A 19692-nucleotide genomic window follows, 5' to 3' on the forward strand; every position below is an offset into this window, starting at 1 on the left:
CTGTTGTATAACAGCAGAAAAAGAGTAAGCCCCCTGGGAAAACCAGGGTACAAATTGGATTGGAAAGGGTTAATGAAGATGAGCAACGCTTCAGCCTCAATCTGGGGCTTTTATCACTTGGAGGCTTGATGAAAGCCCCCGGTTGAGGCTGAAACGTTGCTCATCTTCATTAAGCGCCTACTTTTGGAGGAATAATAATAAAGGAACATTTATTAAAGGGGTTGTCTCGCGAAAGCAAGTGGGGTTCAGCACTTCTGTATGGCCATATTAATGCACTTTGTAATATACATCGTGCATTAAATATGAGCCATACAGAAGTTATTCACTTACCTTCCCTGCGCTGGCGTCCCTGTCTCCATGGCTCCGTCTAACTTCAGCGTCTAATCGCCCGATTAGACGCGCTTGCGCAGAAGGGTCTTCTGCCTTCGGCTCGGTTCGGCAGCAGCGGTGTTCTGGCTCCGCCCCCTTCTAAACGTCATCGCGTAGCTCCGCCCTGTCACGTGTGCCGATTCCAGCCAATCAGGAGGCTGGAATCGGCACATGTGACGGGGCGGAGCTACGCGATGGCGCTTAGAAGGGGCGGAGCCAGAACGCCGCTGCTGCCGAGCCAAGTCGAAGGCAGAAGACCCTTCTGCGCAAGCGCGTCTAATCGGGCGATTAGACGCTGAAGTTAGACGGAGCCATGGAGACAGGGACGCCAGCGCAGGGAAGGTAAGTGAATAACTTCTGTATGGCTCATATTTAATGCACGATGTACATTACAAAGTGCATTAATATGGCCATACAGAAGTGCTGAACCCCACTTGCTTTCGCGAGACAACCCCTTTAAGTATTGCTGTGCTGCCTGACATCTTTTTCTGTTACGAATCCTTGGGACGTTGATCCAGTCCTTGTCTTGGCGTGCACGCCTACCTTTTATGTATATACTCCAGCTGTGTCTTTTTCTGGCTACTTAGAGTGAGTGCTGCTGACACTTCTATTGTTCTATACCCCAAAATCACGATGCCCCCTCCGCCATAGCCCCAAATCACGATGCCTCCTCTACATTAGCTCAAAATCACGAAGCCCCCTCCACCATAGCCCCAAATCACGATGCCCCCTTCTGCCATAGCTCCAAACCATGATGCCCCCTCCACCATAGCCCCAAATCACGATGCCCCCTCCACCATAGTCCCACATCACGATGCTCCCTCCACATAGCCCAACACCACAATGCTCCCTTCATCATAGCCCCATACGATGATGCCCCCTTCACCATAAATCCACATGTTGAGGCTCCCTCCACTAAAGCTCTAAACCATGATGTTCCCTCCACCATAGCTCCAACCAATGCTGCTCCCTCCACCATAGTCCCAAGCCATAGTGTCCTCTCCACCAGAGATGTCAGACAAACTTGAGATGGCCTACAGTGTTTCTTTGGCCAGCAGTGGCTTTCTTCGTGGTGTCCTTCCATGAGCACCATTCTTGGTCGGTGTATCTCTAATAGAGGTTTTTGCAGTTTGTAGTTTCTCTTGTTCCTCACTGTTTCTTTCTCACCTCTTTCAGGATCTCCCATTGTTTTCCTGGGGAGAGTAGAACAGTCCTTACTGTTTTCTATCTGTAGGTAATAACCGTTGACTGATGTACATCCAGGTCTTTAGCTTTGTCGTTTTTTTTTCAGCTTCATAGGTCTCTATAATACGTCTTCTGAAATTCACTTACATGGAGGCATAGCTCAACACTGACCAGCCTTTCTGGAGAACATATCGGTAACTTACCAATTCTTTTGAATGGGGTCATACACATGAGCGATGTTTTCCTGCAAGGCACAGCGATTGAGTCTCTACTGTAAGAGCGGTCACATCATGGAGCTCTCTACTGTAAGAGGTCACACTATGGAGGTCTCTACTATAAGAGCAGTCACCCGAAGGAGCTCTACACTGGAAAAGCAGTCTCTACTGTAAGAGAGACTGTATGGAGCTTCTACTGTAAAGCCATAGGGAGGGGCAGGGGGCATATTGTGGGGGTGGGGGACTAGATCAGGAGGTTAAGTAGAGTCATAGAATGGTAGAGTTGGAAGGGACCTCCAGGGTTGTCGGGTCCAGCCCCCTGCTCAGTGCAGGATCACTAAATCATCCCAGACAGATATTTGTCCAGCCTTTGTTTGAACACTTCCATTGTAGGATAACTAACCACCTCCTGTGGTAACCTGTTCCACTCATTGATTCCCTCACTGTCAGACAGTTTTTTCTAATATCTAATCGGTGTCTCCTCCCTTTCAGTTTCATCTCATTGCTTCTAGTCTTTCCTTGTACAGATGAGAATAGGGCTGATCCCTCTGCACTGTGACAGCCCTTCAGATATTTGTAGACAGCTATTAAGTCTCCTCTCAGCCTTCTCTTCTGCTAAACATTCCCTGATCCTTTAACCGTTCCTCATAGGACATGATTTGCAGACCGCTCACCATCTTGGTAACTCTTCTCTGAACTTGCTCCAGTCTTTTTTAAAGTGGGGTGCCCAGAATTGAACCCAGTATTCCAGATGGTCAGACTAAGGAAGAGTAGAGGGGGATAATGACCTCACGTGATCTAGACTCTATGCTTCTCTTAATACATCCCAGAATTGTGTTTGCCTTTTGGCTGCTGCATCACCTTGTTGACTCATGTTCACTCTATGATCTATTAGTATACCCAAATCTTTATCACATGGGCTGCTGCTTAGCCCAATTCCTCCCATTCTGTATGTGCTTTTTTTCATTTTTCTTGCCCAGATGTAGCACTTTGCATTTCTCCTTGTTAAATACCATTCTGTTAGTCGCCGCCCACTGTGCAAGCTTTTCTAGATCTTTTTGAATCCTCTCTCTCTCTCTCTTCCCTAGTGTTGGCTATCCCTCCTAGCTTTGTGTCATCTGCAAATTTTATCAGTTTCCCATCAATTCCCTCCTCCAGGTCCCTTATAACAATGTTAACCAACACTGGGCCTTGGACAGAGCCTTGTGGTCCCCACTTGATACATTCTTCCACTTGGATGTGCAGCCATTTATGACCACTCTTTGAGTACAATCACTCAGCCAGTTGTGAATCCCCCTAACAGTTGCCTTGTCAATCCCATATTTGGTCATTTTTTAAAAAAAGTATGGTATAAGATACTTTGTCAAATGCTTTACTAAAGTCAAGATATAATATATCCACCGCATTTACCTGATCAACAAAGTCGGTGATTCTGTCATAGAAGGAAATGCTTCTTTGAAGAGGTGCATCTGAAGTACTATGTGTCCAGATGTTTTGGGGTAGAGCGTTCCAGAGGATCTGTGATGTCCTAAAGAAGTTCTGGAGGCAAGCATGCGAGGTTTGTATTAGAGGGGTGGGGGGTGTTTAGTATGAATATATTAGCAGATCCGAGAGCGTAGGGTGGGTGATTTATGGACAGGAGAGAAGCTATGTACAGTGGCGCCGTGCCATAGAGTGCCAGTGCACTGACTGGCATAGTGCAGAGGCGTCTGAGAAGCGACTGGATAGGAAAAGGAGTCTGGCTACCGCATTTAGTATGGATTGGAGAGGGGAGAGTCTGGTGCGGGGAAGGCCAAATTCAGTGTGACCCCAAGACAGCGGGCGTGCTGTCTAGGAGTTATGATGGTGCCAGATACTGATATGGAGTTGTTAGGGGAAGGTCGGCTGGTTGAGGGCGGAAAGATGAGGTGGTCAGTTTTTGAGAGGTTAAGTTTGAGAAAAAGGGAGGACATGGTGTTAGACAGCGGACAGTCGGTGATGTCGCGGGAAGAGGTGTAGAACTGGGTGTCATCAGCATAGAGATGGTATTTGAGGCTGAATCTGCGGCTGGTCTGTCCGATTGGGGCTGTGTTGTCGTGGTCTGTGGTGGGCGGCTCAGGTCACGGGGGCTGCCGCTTCATCTGGGGCGCGTCTGAGGGCGGAGAAGTGTTCAGCAGCCAGGTTGGGGAATGAGAAGAGAGAGATGGGGGACAGGGAAAACTAAGGTCTTGACAAACTGCTGGGTGTGGACAGTTTGGAGGTTCCTAGAGGTGGGATAGGTGGGAGGGTTTGGGGAGGAGGTTGTGGTCAGAGAGTAGGAGGGGGAAGTTAGTGAAATGGGAGGCAGCGCAGCGGCGAAGGAAAATTAGGTGGATAGTGTTGCCATTTTTGGGAGTGGGAGGTGAGCGTTAAAAACTGGGAGGGAGATGGGGTCGTTAGTGGAAATGTTAAAGTCACCGAGGATAAGGATAGGGAGTTCATAGGATATGAAATGGGGGAGAGAAACGGCGAAATGGTCCAGGAACAAGCGGGTGGGACCCAGGGGCCGGTAGATGACTGAAGCTCTCTACTAAGAGCGGTCACAGTACGGAGCCCCCTACTGTAAGAGCGGTCACACTACGGAGCCCCCTACTGTAAGAGCGGTCACACTACGGAGCCCCCTACTGTAAGAGCGGTCACACTACGGAGCCCCCTACTGTAAGAGCGGTCACACTACGGAGCCCCCTACTGTAAAAGCAGTCACACTACGCAGCCTCTACTGTAAGAGCGGTCACTCTACGGAGCCTCTACTGTAAGAGCGGTCACTCTACGGAGCCTCTACTGTAAGAGCGGTCACGCTATGGAGCTCTGCTGTAAGAGCGGTCACACTAGGGAGCTTCTACTGTAAGAGCGGTCACACTATGGAGCCTCTACTGTAAGAGCGGTCACACTATGGAGCTCTGCTGTAAGAGCGGTAGCACTATGGAGCCTCTACTGTAAGAGCGGTCACACTATGGTGCTTCTACTGTAAGAGCGATCACACTATGGAACCTCTGCTGTAAGAGCGGTCACACTATGGAGCCTCTACTATAAGAGCGGTCACACTATGGAGCCTCTACTGTAAGAGCGGTCACACTATGGAGCCTCTACTGTAAGAGCGGTCACACTATGGAGCCTCTACTGTAAGAGCGGTCACACTATGGAACCTCTGCTGTAAGAGCGGTCACACTATGGAGCCTCTACTGTAAGAGCGGTCACACTATGGAGCCTCTACTGTAAGAGCGGTCACACTATGGAGCTCTACTGTAAGAGCGGTCACACTATGGAGCCTCTACTGTAAGAGCGGTCACACTATGGAGCCTCTACTGTAAGAGCGGTCACACTATGGAGCTCTACTGTAAGAGCGGTCACACTATGGAGCCTCCACTGTAAGAGCGGTCACACTATGGAGCCTCCACTGTAAGAGCGGTCACACTATGGAGCTTCTACTGTAAGAGCGGTCACACTATGGAGCTTCTACTGTAAGAGCGGTCACACTATGGAGCCTCTACTGTAAGAGCGGTCACACTATGGAGTCTCTACTGTAAGAGCGGTCACACTATGGAGCCTCTACTGTAAGAGCGGTCACACTATGGAGCCTCTACTGTAAGAGCGGTCACACTATGGAACCTCTGGTGTAAGAGCGGTCACACTATGGAGCCTCTACTGTAAGAGCGGTCACACTATGGAGCCTCTACTGTAAGAGCGGTCACACTATGGAGCCTCTACTGTAAGAGCGGTCACACTATGGAGCTCTACTGTAAGAGCGGTCACACTATGGAGCCTCCACTGTAAGAGCAGTCACACTACGGAGCCTCCACTGTAAGAGCGGTCACACTACGGAGCCTCCACTGTAAGAGCGGTCACACTACGGAGCCCCCTACTGTAAGACCGGTCACACTATGCAGCCACTACTGTAAGAGCGGTCACACTATGGAGCCTCTACTGTAAGAGCGGTCACACTATGGAGCTCTGCTGTAAGAGCGGTCACACTATGGAGCTCTACTGTAAGAGCGGTCACCCTATGGAGCTCTACTGTAAGAGCGGTCACACTATGGAGCCTCTACTGTAAGAGCGGTCACACTATGCAGCCACTACTGTAAGAGCGGTCACACTATGGAGCCTCTACTGTAAGAGCGGTCACACTATGGAGCCTCTACTGTAAGAGCGGTCACACTATGGAGCCTCTACTGTAAGAGCGGTCACACTATGGAGCCTCTACTGTAAGAGCGGTCACACTATGGAGCCTCTACTGTAAGAGCGGTCACACTATGGAGCCTCTACTGTAAGAGCGGTCACACTATGGAGCTCTCTACTGTAAGAGCGGTCACACTATGGAGCCTCTACTGTAAGAGCGGTCACACTATGGAGCTCTCTACTGTAAGAGCGGTCACACTATGGAGCCTCTACTGTAAGAGCGGTCACACTATGGAGCCTCTACTGTAAGAGCGGTCACACTATGGAGCTCTACTGTAAGAGCGGTCACACCATGGAGCCTCTACTATAAGAGCGGTCACACTATGGAGCTCTACTGTAAGAGCGGTCACACCATGGAGCCTCTACTATAAGAGCGGTCACACTATGGAGCCTCTACTGTAAGAGCGGTCACACTATGGAGCCTCTACTGTAAGAGCGGTCACACTATGGAGCCCCTACTGTAAGAGCGGTCACACTATGGAGCCCCCTACTGTAGGAGCGGTCACACTATAGAGCCTCTACTGTAAGAGCGGTCACACTATGAAGCCTCTACTGTAAGAGCGGTCACACTATGGAGCCTCTACTGTAAGAGCGGTCACACTATGGAGCCTCTACTGTAAGAGCGGTCACACTATGGAGCTCTACTGTAAGAGCGGTCACACTATGGAGCCTCTACTGTAAGAGCGCTCACACTATGGAGCTCTCTACTGTAAGAGCGGTCACACTATGGAGCCCCTACTGTAAGAGCGGTCACACTATGGAGCCTCTACTGTAAGAGCGGTCACACTATGGAGTCTCTACTGTAAGAGCGGTCACACTATGGAGCCTCTACTGTAAGAGCGGTCACACTATGGAACCTCTGGTGTAAGAGCGGTCACACTATGGAGCCTCTACTGTAAGAGCGGTCACACTATGGAGCCTCTACTGTAAGAGCGGTCACACTATGGAGCCTCTACTGTAAGAGCGGTCACACTATGGAGCTCTACTGTAAGAGCGGTCACACTATGGAGCCTCCACTGTAAGAGCAGTCACACTACGGAGCCTCCACTGTAAGAGCGGTCACACTACGGAGCCTCCACTGTAAGAGCGGTCACACTACGGAGCCCCCTACTGTAAGACCGGTCACACTATGCAGCCACTACTGTAAGAGCGGTCACACTATGGAGCCTCTACTGTAAGAGCGGTCACACTATGCAGCCACTACTGTAAGAGCGGTCACACTATGGAGCCTCTACTGTAAGAGCGGTCACACTATGGAGCCTCTACTGTAAGAGCGGTCACACTATGGAGCCTCTACTGTAAGAGCGGTCACACTATGGAGCCTCTACTGTAAGAGCGGTCACACTATGGAGCCTCTACTGTAAGAGCGGTCACACTATGGAGCTTTCTACTGTAAGAGCGGTCACACTATGGAGCCTCTACTGTAAGAGCGGTCACACTATGGAGCTCTCTACTGTAAGAGCGGTCACACTATGGAGCCTCTACTGTAAGAGCGGTCACACTATGGAGCCTCTACTGTAAGAGCGGTCACACTATGGAGCTCTACTGTAAGAGCGGTCACACCATGGAGCCTCTACTATAAGAGCGGTCACACTATGGAGCTCTACTGTAAGAGCGGTCACACCATGGAGCCTCTACTATAAGAGCGGTCACACTATGGAGCCTCTACTGTAAGAGCGGTCACACTATGGAGCCTCTACTGTAAGAGCGGTCACACTATGGAGCCCCTACTGTAAGAGCGGTCACACTATGGAGCCCCCTACTGTAGGAGCGGTCACACTATAGAGCCTCTACTGTAAGAGCGGTCACACTATAGAGCCTCTACTGTAAGAGCGGTCACACTATGAAGCCTCTACTGTAAGAGCGGTCACACTATGGAGCCTCTACTGTAAGAGCGGTCACACTATGGAGCCTCTACTGTAAGAGCGGTCACACTATGGAGCTCTACTGTAAGAGCGGTCACACTATGGAGCCTCTACTGTAAGAGCGCTCACACTATGGAGCTCTCTACTGTAAGAGCGGTCACACTATGGAGCCTCTACTGTAAGAGCGGTCACACTATGGAGCCTCTACTGTAAGAGCGGTCACACTATGGAGCCTCTACTGTAAGAGCAGTCACACTATGGAGCCTGTACTGTTAGAGCGGTCACACTATGAAGCCTCTACTGTAAGAGCGGTCACACTATGGAGCCCTACTGTAAGAGCGGTCACACTATGGAGCCTCTACTGTAAGGGCGGTCACACTATGGAGCCTCTACTGTAAGAGCGGTCACACTATGGAGCTCTACTGTAAGAGCGGTCACACTATGGAGCCTCTACTGTAAGAGCGGTCACACTATGGAGCCTCTACTGTAAGAGCGGTCACACTATGGAGCTCTACTGTAAGAGCGGTCACACTATGGAGCCTCCACTGTAAGAGCGGTCACACTATGGAGCCTCCACTGTAAGAGCGGTCACACTATGGAGCCTCCACTGTAAGAGCGGTCACACTATGGAGCTTCTACTGTAAGAGCGGTCACACTATGGAGCTTCTACTGTAAGAGCGGTCACACTATGGAGCCTCTACTGTAAGAGCGGTCACACTATGGAGTCTCTACTGTAAGAGCGGTCACACTATGGAGCCTCTACTGTAAGAGCGGTCACACTATGGAGCCTCTACTGTAAGAGCGGTCACACTATGGAACCTCTGGTGTAAGAGCGGTCACACTATGGAGCCTCTACTGTAAGAGCGGTCACACTATGGAGCCTCTACTGTAAGAGCGGTCACACTATGGAGCCTCTACTGTAAGAGCGGTCACACTATGGAGCTCTACTGTAAGAGCGGTCACACTATGGAGCCTCCACTGTAAGAGCAGTGACACTATGGAGCATCCACTGTAAGAGCGGTCACACTACGGAGCCTCCACTGTAAGAGCGGTCACACTACGGAGCCCCCTACTGTAAGACCGGTCACACTATGCAGCCACTACTGTAAGAGCGGTCACACTATGGAGCCTCTACTGTAAGAGCGGTCACACTATGCAGCCACTACTGTAAGAGCGGTCACACTATGGAGCCTCTACTGTAATAGCGGTCACACTATGGAGCCTCTACTGTAGGAGCGGTCACACTATGGAGCCCTACTGTAAGAGCGGTCACACTATGGAGCCTCTACTCTAAGAGTGGTCACACTATGGAGCTCTGCTGTAAGAGCGGTCACACTATGGAGCCTCTACTGTAAGAGCGGTCACACTATGGAGCCTCTACTGTAAGAGCGGTCACACTATGGAGCCTCTACTGTAAGAGCGGTCACACTATGGAGCCTCTACTGTAAGAGCGGTCACACTATGGAGCCTCTACTGTAAGAGCGGTCACACTATGGAGCCTCTACTGTAGGAGCGGTCACACTATGGAGCCCTACTGTAAGAGCGGTCACACTATGGAGCCTCTACTGTAATAGCGGTCACACTATGGAGCCTCTACTGTAGGAGCGGTCACACTATGGAGCCCTACTGTAAGAGCGGTCACACTATGGAGCCTCTACTCTAAGAGTGGTCACACTATGGAGCTCTGCTGTAAGAGCGGTCACACTATGGAGCCTCTACTGTAAGAGCGGTCACACTATGGAGCCTCTACTGTAATAGCGGTCACACTATGGAGCCTCTACTGTAGGAGCGGTCACACTATGGAGCCCTACTGTAAGAGCGGTCACACTATGGAGCCTCTACTCTAAGAGTGGTCACACTATGGAGCTCTGCTGTAAGAGCGGTCACACTATGGAGCCTCTACTGTAAGAGCGGTCACACTATGGAGCCTCTACTGTAAGAGCGGTCACACTATGGAGCCTCTACTGTAAGAGCGGTCACATTATGGAGCCTCTACTGTAAGAGCGGTCACACTATGGAGCCTCTACTGTAAGAGCGGTCACACTATGGAGCCTCTACTGTAAGAGCGGTCACACTATGGAGCCTCTACTGTAATAGCGGTCACACTATGGAGCCTCTACTGTAGGAGCGGTCACACTATGGAGCCCTACTGTAAGAGCGGTCACACTATGGAGCCTCTACTCTAAGAGTGGTCACACTATGGAGCTCTGCTGTAAGAGCGGTCACACTATGGAGCCTCTACTGTAAGAGCGGTCACACTATGGAGCCTCTACTGTAAGAGCGGTCACACTATGGAGCCCCTACTGTAAGAGCGGTCACACTATGGAGCTCTACTGTAAGAGCGTTCACACTATGGAGCCTCTACTGTAAGAGCGGTCACACTATGGAGCTCTGCTGTAAGAGCGGTCACACTATGGAGCCTCTACTGTAAGAGCGGTCACACTATGGAGCCTCTACTGTAAGAGCGGTCACACTATGGAGCCTCTACTGTAAGAGCGGTCACACTATGGAGCCTCTACTGTAAGAGCGGTCACACTATGGAGCCCCTACTGTAAGAGCGGTCACACTATGGAGCCTCTACTGTAAGAGCGGTCACACTATGGAGCTCTGCTGTAAGAGCGGTCACACTATGGAGCCTCTACTGTAAGAGCGGTCACACTATGGAGCCTCTACTGTAAGAGCGGTCACACTATGGGGCTCTACTGTAAGAGCGGTCACACTATGGAGCCTCTACTGTAAGAGCGGTCACACCATGGAGCTCTACTGTAAGAGCGGTCACACTATGGAGCTCTACTGTAAGAGCGGTCACAATATGGAGCTCTACTGTAAGAGCGGTCACACTATGGAGCTCTACTGTAAGAGCGGTCACACTATGGAGCTCTACTGTAAGAGCGGTCACACTATGGAGCCTCTACTGTAAGAGCGGTCACACTATGGAGCTCTACTGTAAGAGCGGTCACACTATGGAGCTCTACTGTAAGAGCGGTCACACTATGGAGCCCCTACTGTAAGAGCGGTCACACTATGGAGCCTCTACTGTAAGAGCGGTCACACTATGGAGCCTCTACTGTAAGAGCGGTCACACTATGGAGCCTCTACTGTAAGAGCGGTCACACTATGGAGCTCTACTGTAAGAGCGGTCACACTATGGAGCCTCTACTGTAAGAGCGGTCACACTATGGAGCCTCTACTGTAAGAGCGGTCACACTATGGAGCCTCTGCGGGGGCAGCCGAAGCAGGTGTGGGGGCAGCCGAAGCAGGTGCGGGGGCAGGAGAGACCAGAGAGACTGGAGCGCAGCAGCTGGCGCCAAGAGGCCACCAGGAGTTCAGCGGAGCAGCTGAGACAGGAGGGCAGAGTGAGCGGCCGCCAGGACAGCGGGTAACGTCACCAGGAGGAGTGGAGGAGCTGATAAGTATATTCTGTGTGTGTTTGTGAGCTAAGTGTGTGTCTTCTGTGTATCTGGTTAGTTGTGTCTTCTGTGTGTGTGTGTGTCTGGGGGTCTAAGTGTTTGTGAGGGGGGTATATAAAAAAAAAATAAATAAATAAATTTTTGTGACTGGTGGCGCATAAGTGTCAGCGGGTAAGAGGTTGCGGGAGAGCGGCAGCGTTTCAGTGGTTGCACAGAGGCAGCAGCGGGTGAGGGGTTGTGGCAGCGGGTGAGGGGTTGCGACAGCGGGTCAGTGGTTGCGGCAGCGGGTCAGCGGTTGAGCGGTTGCAGCAGCGTGTGAGCGGAGTGTGAACAAGTCTATCTTCACTACTTCCACAAGGAAATTGTAGATCCCCATTAGGATGAGCTCCATGCCTGGCAATGTCATCCAGTGTGCTACTTGTGCAATGTATGCGGTCCTTGATCAGCCGATCGAGGGTGCATACTGTTGCGCAAGATGCGTGCATGTCGAACATTTAGAAGCCCAAATTCTGGATCTAAATGGGCAACTGGCAACACTGAGAGCCATTGACATCATGGAAAAGAGTTTGGTGCTCACTGAGCAGGCACTCGCTGGGGTAGAGGCGGGGGCGGATGGTAGTACGGAAGAGCAGGGGGAGCAGGCAAGAAGCTGGGTGACAGAAAGAAGGAGGGATAGAGGGAAGAGAACCAGAGAGGCTGGTCCTGAACTGGCACAACGCAACAAGGCTGCAAGGTTGGCAGATGAGGGGGATGTCATTACAGAGCCAGCACCGCTGCAGCACGACATGCCCTCTGAACGCCAGGGGGATGACTGCTCCAGTGGAATGGGGGACGGGGAGCGCACGGCAGGCTAGACAGGTTCTAGTGGTGGGGGACTCAATTATTAGGGGGACAGAGGGCAATCTGCCATAAAGACCGGGATCGTCGAACGGTGTGTTGTCTTCCTGGCGCTCGAGTTCGACACATCGCGGATCGGATTGACAGCTTACTGGGAGGGGCTGGTGGGGATCCAGCAGTCATGGTGCACGTTGGCACCAATGAACAAATTAGAGGTCGATGGAGGGCCCTCCAGGGTAGTTTTCTCGGAAATACTACCTGTACTTAAAGCCACACTAGAAAGGCAGCAGGATCTTAGGGAGGTAAACAAGTGGCTCCGGAGTTGGTGTAAGACAGAGGGGTTTGGGTTCCTGGAGAACTGGGCTGACTTTGCTGTCGGCTACAGGCTCTACCGTAGGGACGGGCTGCATCTTAATGGGGAGGGTGCAGCTGTGCTGGGGGAGAAGATGGCTAGAAGGCTGGAGGAGTGTTTAAACTAGGGACTGGGGGGGAGGACAAAAAGATAAATAGTGGGGTAGCCAGTGTAAATAGCGATCCGGGTCCAAGCAAAGGGAATGGGGGTCGAGCAGGGGGTGGGGTTAGTACAGTTAGAACTGATAGATCAGCCATAAGTACGAATAGCAACAAAACAAATTTAAAAAACAAAAAAAATGATATAAATTGTATGACCACGAATGCAAGAAGTCTGATCGGTAAAGTGGGTGAGCTTGAAGTGAGAATGACTGATGAAAACTATGATATAGTCGGAATTACGGAAACATGGCTTGATGATAAGTGCGATTGGGCGGTGAATTTACAGGGGTACAATCTCTTCAGAAGGGACCGAAGGAACCAGAAAGGGGGAGGGGTATGTCTGTACGTCAAATCGAACTTGAAGCCGAGGCTACGGGAGGATACAGGAGTAGGAGAGGAACAGGTGGAATCTCTGTGGGTAGAAATACAGGGAGGAAAAAATAACAAAATCCTGATAGGGGTCTTCTATAGACCACCAAAAGCAACAGAAGAAACTGAAGACTTACTACTAAGGCAGATAGAAGAGGTGTCAAAGCGCAACGAAGTAATTATCATGGGGAACTTTAATTATCCAGATATAACATGGGAGAAGGAAACCTGCAAATCTCACAGGGGTGATAAATTCTTGAGAGTAATTAAAGACAATTACCTGAACCAACTTGTGCAGGAACCAACAAGAGGGAGGGCCACTCTGGACCTAGTACTAACTAAGAAACCGGAACGTATAAAGGGGGTGCAGGTTGAGGGACACTTGGGGAACAGCGACCACAATATAATCAACTTCCAGCTGTCAATCAATAGGAAGCCTTATCAGGGAGTGACAAAGAAACTAAACTTTAGTAAAGCAAAATTTGATGAGCTCAGAACTACTATCGGTACCATTAATTGGGACAACAGCCTCAAAAATATCAGTACGGAGGACAAATGGGAGGAGTTTAAAAGGATCCTAATCACCTCATGTGAGCAGTTCATTCCCTTTAAAAATAAAAGAACTATAAGTAAGAGGAAACCAATGTGGCTCGACAAGACGGTAAGAGGGGCAATAAACGAAAAAAAGAAAGCGTTCAAACTACTAAAGCAACAAGGAAGCGAAGAAGCGCTAAAATCATACAGGGAAAAAAACAAAATATGCAAAGATACGATCAAAACTGCCAAGGAGGAGGCGGAAAGACTGATCGCAAAAGAGAGCAAAAACAACCCGAAGCTATTTTTCAACTACATTAACAGCAAAAGGATTTGCAGGGAGAGCGCTGGCCCTTTAAAAAACAATGCAGGAGAAATCATTGATGATGACGAAGGGAAAGCAAATCTACTAAACAGTTTCTTCTCAAGTGTATTCACCAAAGAAAAGGAAATGCCACACGAGATGCAGGGGAATAAAACGAACCCCTCCCAAAATATCTCATACCTAACGCAGGAGGAGGTGCGGAAGCGTCTAAAGAAAACTAAAATTGATAAATCGCCGGGCCCAGATGGATTACACCCAAGGATACTAAGGGAACTAAGTGACGAGATAGCTAGGCCGCTATACCTAATATTTCTAGACACTATCAAGACCGGTGTAGTACCATTGGACTGGCGCATTGCCAACGTGGTTCCAATTTACAAAAAAGGGAGCAAAAGTGAGCCTGGTAACTACAGGCCAGTAAGTCTCACTTCAGTAACAGGAAAAATTTTCGAGGGGATTCTGAGAGACGCCATCGATGAGTACCTCAAGAAGATTAGGGGAATAACTCCTCACCAGCATGGATTCATGAAGGGCTGATCATGTCAAACAAATCTGATCAGTTTCTACGATGAAGTAAGCTCTAAGCTGGACCTGGGAGAGTCTATTGATCTCGTATATCTGGACTTCTCTAAAGCCTTTGACACCGTGCCACATAATAGGCTAATATACAAAATGAGGCAGCTCGGACTGGGCGAAAACGTGTGTACGTGGAGAAAAAATTGGCTCAATGATAGAAAGCAGAGGGTGGTAATAAATGGTTCGTACTCTGATTGGACCACAGTCGCTAGCGGGGTGCCACAGGGTTCAGTATTAGGCCCCACTCTGTTCAACATATTTATCAATGACCTGATAGAGGGGCTGCACAGCAAAATATCAATATTTGCAGATGACACAAAATTATACAATATAATTAATGCACCGGAGGACAATGTGCGGCTACAAACGGACCGAGATAAGCCGGGGGCTTGGGCAGAAAAATGGCAAATGAAGTTCAATGTTGAAGAATGTAAGACTATGCACATGGGCAGGAGAAACGGATGTCACCAATATACACTTAATGGGGTACCACTAGGGAAAAGTGATATGGAAAAGGATCTGGGGGTATTAGTGGATAATAGACTAAACTGGAGTAACCAATGCCAGTCAGCTGCTGCAAAGGCAAATAAAGTCTTGGGGTGCATTAAAAGAGGTATAGGGGCGAAGGACGAGGACATTATCCTTCCACTATATAAGGCACTTGTCAGGCCTCACATGGAATACTGCGTACAGTTCTGGTCACCGGTGCTCAGGAAAGATGTTACAGTGCTGGAGGGGTACAAAGAAGGGCAACTAAACTAATACATGGAATGACGGGACTGGAATACCCAGAGAGGCACCAAAACTGGGATTATTTACTCTTGAAAAAAGAAGGTTAAGAGGCGACCAAATAACCATGTATAAGTACATGAGGGGACAACACAAGGATCACTCCCAAGATCTGGTTACACCCAGGACCACGACGGTAACAAGAGGACATCTGCTACGATTAGAGGAAAGTAGGTTTCATCACCAACATAGAAGGGGATTCTTTACTGTAAGAGCAGTTAGACTGTGGAACTCTCTGCCTGAGGACGTGGTGATGGCAAAATCCATAGAGGAGTTTAAAAGGGGACTTGATGTCTTTCTGGAGAAGAAGGATATTACAGGATATAAATCTTAGGTTAAGTGTCAATCCGGGTTTACAGGCAGGTAGGAACTATTAGGGGTTGATCCAGGGAACAGTCTGATTGCCATTAGGGAGTCGGGAAGGAATTTTTCCGCCAAAAGGGCTAATTGGCTTCTGGCCTTGGGATTTTTTGCCTTCCTCTGGATCAACACAGTAGGATAGACAGGCTGGACTAGATGGACATTGTCTTCATTCAGCTTTACATACTATGTTACTATGTATTGTAAGAGCGGTCACACTATGGAGTCTGTACTGTAAGAGCGGTCACACTACGGAGCCTCTACTGTAAAAGCGGTCACACTATGAAGCTCTACTGTAAAAGCGGTCACACTATAGAGTCTCTACTGTAAGAGCGGTCACACTATGGAGCCTCTACTGTAAAAGCGGTCACACTATGGAGCTCTACTGTAAGAGCGGTCACACTATGGCGCTCTACTGTAAGAGCGGTCACACTACGGAGTCTCTTCTGTAAGAGCGGTCACACTATGGAGCTCTACTGTAAGAGCGGTCACACTATGGAGCTCTACTGTAAGAGCGGTCACACTACGGAGTCTCTTCTGTAAGAGCGGTCACACTACGGAGCCTCTACTGTAAAAGCGGTCACACTACGGAGCCTCTACTGTAAGAGCGGTCACACTACGGAGTCTCTTCTGTAAGAGCGGTCACACTATGGAGCTCTACTGTAAGAGCGGTCACACTATGGCGCTCTACTGTAAGAGCGGTCACACTACGGAGTCTCTTCTGTAAGAGCGGTCACACTATGGAGCTCTACTGTAAGAGCGGTCACACTATGGAGCTCTACTGTAAGAGCGGTCACACTACGGAGTCTCTTCTGTAAGAGCGGTCACACTACGGAGCCTCTACTGTAAAAGCGGTCACACTACGGAGCCTCTACTGTAAGAGCGGTCACACTACGGAGTCTCTTCTGTAAGAGCGGTCACACTATGGAGCTCTACTGTAAGAGCGGTCACACTATGGCGCTCTACTGTAAGAGCGGTCACACTACGGAGTCTCTTCTGTAAGAGCGGTCACACTACGGAGTCTCTTCTGTAAGAGCGGTCACACTATGGAGCTCTACTGTAAGAGCGGTCACACTATGGAGCTCTACTGTAAGAGCGGTCACACTATGGAGCTCTACTGTAAGAGCGGTCACACTATGGAGCTCTACTGTAAGAGCGGTCACACTATGGAGCTCTACTGTAAGAGCGGTCACACTATGGAGCTCTACTGTAAGAGCGGTCACACTATGGAGCTCTACTGTAAGAGCGGTCACACTATGGAGCCTCTACTATAAGAGCGGTCACACTATGGAGCTCTACTGTAGGAGCGGTCACACTATGGAGCCTCTACTGTAAGAGCGGTCACACTATGGAGCTCTACTGTAAGAGCGGTCACACTATGGAGCCTCTACTGTAAGAGCGGTCACACTATGGAGCCTCCACTGTAAGAGCGGTCACACTATGGAGCCTCTACTGTAAGAGCGGTCACACTATGGAGCTCTACTGTAAGAGCGGTCACACTATGGAGCTCTACTGTAAGAGCGGTCACACTATGGAGCTCTACTGTAAGAGCGGTCACACTATGGAGCCTCTACTGTAATAGCGGTCACACTATGGAGCCTCTACTGTAAGAGCGGTCACACTATGGAGCCTCTACTGTAAGAGCGGTCACACTATGGAGCCTCTACTGTAAGAGCGGTCACACTATGGAGCTCTACTGTAGGAGCGGTCACACTATGGAGCCTCTACTGTAAGAGCGGTCACACTATGGAGCTCTACTGTAGGAGCGGTCACACTATGGAGCTCTACTGTAAGAGCGGTCACACTATGGAGCTCTACTGTAAGAGCGGTCACACTATGGAGCCTCTACTGTAAGAGCGGTCACACTATGGAGCCTCTACTGTAATAGCGGTCACACTATGGAGCCTCTACTGTAAGAGCGGTCACACTATGGAGCTCTACTGTAAGAGCGGTCACACTATGGAGCTCTACTGTAAGAGCGGTCACATTATGGAGCTTCTACTGTAAGAGCGGTAACACTATGGAGCCTCTACTGTAAGAGCGGTCACACTATGGAGCTCTACTGTAAGAGCGGTCACACTATGGAGCTCTACTGTAAGAGCGGTCACACTATGGAGCTCTACTGTAAGAGCGGTCACACTATGGAGCTCTACTGTAAGAGCGGTCACACTATGGAGCCTCTACTGTAGGAGCGGTCACACTATGGAGCCTCTACTGTAAGAGCGGTCACACTATGGAGCTCTACTGTAAGAGCGGTCACACTATGGAGCTCTACGGTAAGAGCGGTCACACTATGGAGCTCTACGGTAAGAGCGGTCACACTATGGAGCTCTACGGTAAGAGCGGTCACACTATGGAGCTCTAAGGTAAGAGCGGTCACACTATGGAGCTCTACGGTAAGAGCGGTCACACTATGGAGCCTCTACTGTAAGAGCGGTCACACTATGGAGCTCTACTGTAAGAGCGGTCACACTATGGAGCTCTACTGTAAGAGCGGTCACACTATGGAGCTCTACTGTAAGAGCGGTCACACTATGGAGCTCTACTGTAAGAGCGGTCACACTATGGAGCCTCTACTGTAAGAGCGGTCACACTATGGAGTCTCTACTGTAAGGGCGGTCACACTACGGAGCCTCTACTGTAAGAGCAGTCACACTATGGAGCCTCTACTGTAAGAGCGGTCACACTATGGAGCTCTACTGTAAGAGCGGTCACACTACGGAGCCTCTACTGTAAGAGCGGTCACACTATGGACATGCAGGATAAACCACCTGCAACTGATGCGCTTTGTGAACCTAATGAAAAAATATCTACTGACTGTCTGTAGAGCGAAGATACAAAATCTCTGGAGGAGCGTACACAAGAATACGAACAGGGAGCCTCCTGGTAATGACTTTATATGCACGTATAATACAATTTATACATTACATATATACAGAAAGCAAATATACCAATAAGATAATTGACATCCGGTCATGAAATATATTATCTTCTTATAAGCTTTGTGTCTCTAACACTCACATTTGCGCCGATAACATAAAAAAAAAGAAAGGAACAAAAAAACTTTAAATCAGAATGGGGTGAATGTAGCAGCCGGTGTGGAGGCGGTGAGAGCGGCACCACAGCACAATACACGCGGGCACGTCTGTCAGGTCGCACGATGCGGCGATGGCCGGTGACACACAAGGATTGGACATGATCCACTCTATCAGATGCTGCTCCACCCAACAAGCCGGGATAAAACAAAGACCCGAAATATGAAAGACGTTGAGTTCATCATCCCCAAAAAAAGTGTATTTGCAGGTAACAATCTTAAAATACAAAAGGCGGCCTTTTCTTTTTTGCGTCCCCCGTTGTGTTCTCCATATGGTGAAGATAGGACGTTACAGAGACGAGGACCGCGGGATGACCGCGCCGTGCGGCCGCCGAGCCCCGAAATGTTTAGTGAAAAAAATACTTAGTGTATTCTTATGTAAACACGATCTGAAAGAGCAGACTCCGCCCACGGCTGTCAGAAAACCTGATGACATCATCGGTCAGTCCTGGTTTGTGGCTTCTTAAATAAAACGCATGCAAAGTTCAAAGATCTTGCAGTAAAATCCCAGAAAAATAAGAATTTCTGTAAAACACATAAGGTAACGGAGAACAGAAAATAACTCCCCGGCCGACGTCTCGGGCTCGTGCGGCGCCAGCTTGGAGAAGCCGTCTCTGAGGTTCCTGTCCAAATTCCCTTCTTTCCAAGAAAGTCTTTACGCTCCCCAAAAAGTAAAAACACATTAAATAATTAAAATTTGGTCTCGTAGATGCAGCGGCGACAGTCCGCAGGGGCAGCATCAGGGCGTGGCGGAGCTGTGGAACTTGACGAAGGCGATGGCAGCCAGTTCTTTGCAGAATTCCTCCAACACAATGACCCCCTCTAACAACGTCATGTGGTCAACACTGCGGAGGGAGAAGAGGAGTGAGAACACACCGAGGACAGAAGTACATTATAGCCCCCGACCCGCGGTGATACAAGTAGGGGATGCTCCGGGATACAAGCGGCAAGCTGAGTGACATTCCCTGGTGTAATGGTGGCCATAACCTACCTGAAGGGAACCCGTCACCACGTCCGCATCATCTATACACAAACAGGTGATCCAAGCAGGAAGACA

The 19692-nt window shown here is 49.5% G+C and overlaps 2 protein-coding genes across 2 annotated transcripts in view; one reads left to right on the forward strand and one right to left on the reverse strand.

Annotated features, from left to right (window-relative positions):
• The window catches only part of ABLIM1 (actin binding LIM protein 1), a 509502-nt gene that overhangs the window by 225956 nt on the left and 263854 nt on the right, over positions 1–19692 (forward strand). The window lies entirely within an intron of this gene.
• Positions 18423–19692, reverse strand: part of FHIP2A (FHF complex subunit HOOK interacting protein 2A) — a 40270-nt gene continuing 39000 nt past the window's right edge. Inside the window, exon 17 of the mRNA XM_066601401.1 lies at positions 18423–19480. Coding sequence (XP_066457498.1) covers positions 19375–19480 — 106 coding nt within the window. The 3' untranslated portion in view covers positions 18423–19374. The remainder of the gene's footprint in view (positions 19481–19692) is intronic.

The sequence above is a fragment of the Eleutherodactylus coqui genome, chromosome 4 (genome assembly GCF_035609145.1).
Source record: "Eleutherodactylus coqui strain aEleCoq1 chromosome 4, aEleCoq1.hap1, whole genome shotgun sequence".
Lineage (NCBI taxonomy): Eukaryota > Metazoa > Chordata > Amphibia > Anura > Eleutherodactylidae > Eleutherodactylus > Eleutherodactylus coqui.